Below are 6,702 nucleotides of genomic sequence, written 5' to 3' on the forward strand. Positions count from 1 at the left end.
GCTCTGGCAGGCGCATCGCGCCAGGCCCCAACCCAGAAAATTCAGCAAGTTTCTTTTCTCGTTTTCTCACCCTATTTCGCCTAGAATCGAATGGTTTCTTCCCCAATCACTTAGAATTGATTTCTTAACATAAGTACACTCTAATCTACTCAATACATCCCTTAAAACACTCACTTTGATCTCAAGAAATCATCCAAAACCCAACACAACAAGATTTAGAATGAAATTCAAGAACACCTATTAATAACTTATCAAGAACTCTAATCTTTCAACTTCAAGAATGAAATTTGCGCTGAAAATAACATGTTTGGCGTGTGGGTGAACAAAACCAACACTATGGAAGCTTACATACCTCTTAGAGATTAGACCCATGGCGAAAATCCGCAACAAAACGCAAGAATCTCGACGAACGCTTGATCATCTCCTATTTTCTCTTCTTTTCTCTTCTTGAACTCTCAACTAAAACCCTAGGCTAATTTAGGATTATAAAACTGAACTTAATAGGATTAGACCCTTAAAAATATTACTAAACACGACTTAAATCTGTTTGGATAAGGAAAAGACTAAAATACCCCTTATTATTTCCGGCTAACTTTCCTTAACTGAACAGCCTAACTTCAAAAGGTCATATCTCACTCATCCGACCTCGAAACTTGGAAAACTCGGTGGCGTTGGAAAGATAATTCAAAGATATTTCCTACGGTATCGGGTAGAACACCTAACTCATCATGATCTAGGAGTTATGATCATTTGAAGTCGACCCAAAACTCATACTTAGCTTAACTTGCAAAATTTCAGATTTTGCTATTTCCAATTTAATTCATTTTGGAACTCAAGGTGCTACATCTAGTGACCTTAACATTTAAGAAATTTAATTCCTAGATAAAATCCTACTCACAACGAAAGATAGTTCAAGTCTTAGTTCAAAAAAATTTCTCGGGTATTACATAATGAGAATGAGGTGAAGGGTTACTTGTCTACTTTATAAATCTTATTGAATAAAAAGGGGTTGACATTGAAAAGGCTATGTGATGAACATGATGATGTGAATTGCCTTGTTGTGATCCTTATTGATTGATTGATGAAATGCTTGATAGCATAAATTGTTGACTTGAATTGCATTAATTGTTGTCTCTTCCGTATGGCGTGATATTGCTTGTGTGCATTGATTGTTGAACATCATGATGATACATGTGATAGTTGATACTGAGGTCGTTTTCGGCAAGTGTTTATGATGCCGAGGTTATTTCTGTGAAGTGCTTATGCTGCTTAGGTCATTGCCGTCTAGTGATATAAAACTGATGGAAAATGATTCTGGCTAGAGATATTAACCATATGGAAAATGGTTTCGGATAGTAATTTGATATAAATTCGATGAGAAATAGTTTCATCTAGAAATATTGTGCCAATGGGAAATGATTTCGGCGAGAGATTGATTATAGTGACTTGATGCATTTGATGTTTATGTGTGACTTGCTTGTTAATTGTGATTGATGTACTTGTTACGTACAATTTATCTACTTGACATTGAGATTGACTTAATTGATTCGTTTGATGGTTGATTTGTTACTGTTGAATTGCGGATGTTGGGCCTTGTGAGCAGTGGCGGAACCAGGATTTAGATTGAGGGGTGTCAAAATATAAAGTAGTATGCACACAAAAAATTCAACAAAATAAATTTTACTAATAAAAGCAAAACATAATTACATTATTACAACCGTACTCGACGCGGTTTCATCTCTTGAAATGTTTTTACAATAGTATCATTAGAAATATTAATAAATACATCTTTTTCTACATAAGGAACTAGACAACCGCTCAAAAGCTCATCATTCATCCGATTCTCCAAGGCATTTTTAATAAACTTCATTGCCGAAAAAGCTCTTTCAACGGATGCAGTGGCCACTAGTAAAAGCAAAGTAAATTTCACTAAGCGGAATACAAGAGGAAAGTTTAAGTTCTTCTTTGTCTCAACTAATTTTCTAGACAGATCACAAAGTCCATTAAGATTGGAGAACCTTTCATCCATATCACGAACATCAATAATGTAAGTGGCAAGTTGATTCTCAAGAGCATTCATACTAAACTCATCAAAGTCATCAGGATATAACTTAGCCATTCTCATTATTTTTCTAATGTTAAAACTCGAAAATGAGTCAACTGGATTCAAACAAGTAACTTCATGAAGCAAATCAGTAGTCACCTCATTGAAACGATCATCGAGTTCTTGAAGCTGCCAATCAATAATCTTACAAAATACTTCAACACGATTATGATGTAAGACCGTATAATCGGTAGGTTTACGCCTTGATCTTCCAGAATTAACATATGGCTCATCAAAATTAGGTAACAAAATGTTATACTTGATACAAAATGTGGATACCTTATTAATAAGTAGCATCCCATCCATCATCTCTTAGCATTTGCAACCTTCTCTTTGCTACTTCAACCAGTAGCATAGCATTTGCAATATCTTGTTCTTTCTTTTGCAAGGATTTATTGAGCTCATCTGTGATTCCTAAGATATCTCTCATCAAATGCAACATAAAAGCAATCTTAAATGTTTGACAAACTTCGAGATATCATGTTGCCTTAGCTCTTTCATCGGTAGAATATGCATCAACAACAAGTGCATCAAGAACATCAACAATAGATCCAAACATAAGAATAAAATTGCTAAAAGATTTGTAGTGAGATCCCCAATGAGTATCACCGGCTCTTATAAGACCAAGTTCTTAATGCAAGCCGGTACCGGTTGTAAGTTCACCCATATCTAATGCTTCTTGAATTCTTTTTTTTTAGAATCTCAAAATTTATCCATACGCTTAAATGAAGCTCCCAACACATTCAAAACATTTGAAACCAATAATACAAGTTCTCCCACTTGAATACATTTTTTAGAAACTGCAACAAGAGTTAATCGAAGTTGATGAGCAAAACAATGAATAGAGTGAGCTGAGATACTTTCTTGCCTAATCAACATTTTAAGGCCATTCATCTTGCCTTGCATATTACTTGCCTTATCATAACATTGTCCGCGCACATAGGATAGACTCAATGAATGTTAAGCAAGTACATTGATAATTGCCCCCATTAAAGATAAAACACTAGTATCTTGAACATGTACAATATCAATCAATCGCTCCATCACAAATCTCATTCGATCAACATATCGTAAAACGATAACCATTTGCTCCTTATGTGACACATCAAAAGATTCATCAACCAATAAAGCAAAATAGTCACCATTTAATTCCTGGATAATAGCTTTGATGGTTTCTATCTTACATGCAGTGACAATATCTTTTTGAATCATTGGAGAAGTCATTTGGTCATTCTGAGGAGCACGTTCCAATACATAATCATAAATTTTATCACAATATTTCGCATACCATGAGAGAATTTCAAGAAAATTACCTCTATTAAGTGATGATTTAGATTCATCATGACCCCGAAATGCAAATCCCTGATTCAAAAGAAGTCTTACTACATCAATTGAGGCAGACAAGCGAAGCCAATACTCATGCTTAACTTGATCAGATTGTCTCTCAAATGCAGATATAATAGACTGTTGTTGTCGCATTAGATCTTCTACTTTTCTTTTTTTGCCTGATTATGAGTGCTATTCGGCCCACCAGTATGTTGCTTAAAACTTTTCTTCTTATTCCAACTCTTAAACCCTACAGTAGAAAATACTTCACCTCCACCTTGATGAATGTTATCATATTTAAACAAATAACAATTCAAACAATATGCTGCATTGTTAGTTACACTATATTCCAACCAATCATGATACTCTTTAAACCATTCAGGATTAAAACGACACATATCTCCATAAAAGTCTGTTTGAGGAAAAATATGATTCTCAGGTTGACAAGGACATTGTCGGAGGTATGTTCTCCTAATTACATCACGATCATTTGGATGATAGTTCAAGATTGGAGTCCTTTTCGCTGGATCAAATTCTAAAGAATTTAAATCAATTTCTTGTCTTTGAGAAGAATGGAGTGGTACTTCTGATTGGATGGCATTTTCTTCCCGTGTAAGTTGACTATTAGAAGCCAAATTTGATTTTGGTACTTGGAAAAAATAGTTCTTCACTGATTTTTGAGACTGAATAGTAAAACAAAAATTTCATGAGAAAAATATATAATTGCAAACGATAAATCAATCCTAAACAAAAAAGTAAATATAAATAAAGCATTATGATGGCTGGCATTAACAAATTGGACCAGGAAAATAAATACAAGGTGTAAGAAAGTAGGAACTTACCGTTGCTATGACCAGGACGTAGATTGACGCCGAGCAATGGCGATTGAAGTCTGAAGACGGCTGCACGACACAGTCAGCGAACAAAGACGACTTTTTTGGACTCTTCCTCTTCGAAACTTTTGATTTTGGAATTGGGGATTTGTTTAATCCCTAGACTCTAAATCCCTAAAGTGTATTTTATTTCTTTTTAAAAATAAAATATTAAAGTAAACTTAATTTAAGTCAATGGTTTAAAAATTGGAGGAAAAAACGTTTAGCTATCTAAAAACTAAAGACAAAAAAGTTACAGTTATCTAAAAAGTAAAAATAAACGCTGAAAGCCTTTTAAAAAAAATTGACTTCAGCAAGGTTCGAACTCCCAACGCCTAGGTCAATGACAAGGCGGAACTTTGTAGCCCATGAACCGCTGAACCAACCCTTCAACTTGATTCAGGAGTGTCAATTTTAATATATATATATAGGTATAAAATCAGAATTTGACTTACCTATACAACGTAATTTTCCGATGAAGGGGTGTCAAGCGACACCCCTCGGGCAAGGGTAGCTCCGCCCCTGCTTGTGAGCATGTATTGTAGAACTGTTAGGTTAGGCTTATTTCTGTGCAGGTTGTAGTTTGAGGAGGTTCGGTTGGAATGTAAGGGGTACTCGATTCCTAGCTAGATGCCTTGTTTATTAGGTTGCTTGTTGGGTACCTTGTTGTTGATACTCACTCCTTGCTTCTACACTTGTGTAGGTTCCAAGCCTGGAATCGTGTGATCTCTTTCTCATTCTTCTGATTTCAAGGTTTGTTAAGGATTTGAAGAGATAGTTGCTTGTCACTTCGGCGGACCCTTTTTTTTCCTTTTCTTTATACTTTGTTCTATTTGAGAAACAAAGACTGAGACTTGTACTTACTACTAAATTCCGCACTTTATGTATTTAGTCGCTTGTACACATGACAATTAAATTTTTGGATATTATTTAGAATGAATAAGTTTTCCGCCTTTGTCTTGTTCTTGCTTTATATTTCCACTTTTCTTTGATTTTTGTTGGGTTGAGGCTGACTTGTCTTGGTGGGAATAGACAAGCTCCATCACGTCTATTTTCGTTGGGTTATCACAAAAATCACCTGAAAGCTGAAAGTGATGTAGCAACATTAAGTAGTGCATTTGCTTAATTAACTAAAGTTAATGTACTAAGGGGCCGTTTGGTTACTGTATAAGTTACATTTTATTCATGTATAAATGGTTGCATTAGTTTTACTATGTTTGGTAGAAGTTTTGTATTAGGTAGAAAAGTCAATATAGCTTATACCATGTTTGGTTGGTAGGATTCCAAATATTGTATAAAAGTTATTCATGTATTAATTTTATGCGGTGTTTGGTTGTGTTTTTCTTTGTAGTCCTACATAATTAATACCAACATAACTTATGAGGAAATCTATGTATAAGTTATGCAAGATAAAATGTGGAATAAGTTATGCATGAATTAGCTATACATGTATTAAAATACTAAATTACGCATTTATTCCTATTCATTTATTTTTAATTTTTTTTATTGAAAACTTTACCTAACTATATTGTTTTCCTAACTTCTTTTCTTTTTCTTTTTCTTTTTTAAATTCACGAACAACTTTTCTTTTTCCTGCTTTCATTGAAATCCAAATGTAATATTTTATTAATATTACAAATTGAATTGTATATATTTTGCTGTGCACATACTTTAATCATATATTAAGGTTATATATTATTAAATATATTCCACTTATTTAATTAATATGTATTATTATTTTATTTAGAATGTGAATTTATACATAATTTATATATTGTTTGGTATATTAAAAATGTATAAATAATATATACAACATATTAATAGAATATTTACATTATATAAAATAGGATATTATAATGTACTTGAAATATATTAATCGTATTTTATTTTTATAAGTTATAAACATAAAAAAATAACCAAATGAAAAAAATAGCGGTCCCAATTAAGTATAGAGGGAGAATTTTTTTCTTTACTTTTTATTCAAAAAGTGGGAGAATTTATACTATTTGCTTACCTATATATAGTTAATAATTTATGTATTGTGATCTCTACATAACTAAATAAACTTGAACAACTAATACATGTATAACTAAACTCTGCATAACTAATACTTACATAACTAAACCCTGTATAACTAATACATGTATAACTCTAACCAGTAACCAAACGGCTCCTAAGTACTAACCAACATTATATCCAGAATTTGGACCCTTATAATCACTAATAATCCTTACTTATACTTAAATTATACATCTTTTAGCTTATAATTCCTTTTTCAACTTTACAAATTACATCACATGTATGTGATTTTTATTTACACAATATTAGATAGAATTCAATACTATCAATATATATATATATATATATATATATATATATATATATAAAGACTGGATATAA

The 6,702-nt window shown here is 32.6% G+C and overlaps 1 protein-coding gene across 1 annotated transcript; it reads right to left on the minus strand.

Moving 5' to 3' along the window:
• Window positions 1-1,711: 1,711 nt before the first annotated feature.
• On the minus strand, window positions 1,712-2,410 carry LOC107063468 (uncharacterized). The gene has a single exon (XM_015315370.1). The coding sequence runs from the start codon at window positions 2,408-2,410 to the stop codon at window positions 1,712-1,714; it is 699 nt and encodes a 232-aa protein (XP_015170856.1).
• Between the last annotated feature and the right edge of the window lie 4,292 nt (window positions 2,411-6,702).

This window comes from Solanum tuberosum, unplaced genomic scaffold (genome assembly GCF_000226075.1).
Source record: "Solanum tuberosum cultivar DM 1-3 516 R44 unplaced genomic scaffold, SolTub_3.0 scf00352, whole genome shotgun sequence".
Taxonomy (NCBI): Eukaryota; Viridiplantae; Streptophyta; class Magnoliopsida; order Solanales; family Solanaceae; genus Solanum; species Solanum tuberosum.

What these genes read in the sequence shown, in the direction of transcription:
- LOC107063468 (XM_015315370.1), bottom strand. Translation starts at nt 2,410, where the DNA reads ATGGATGGGATGCTACTTATTAATAAGGTATCCACATTTTGTATCAAG.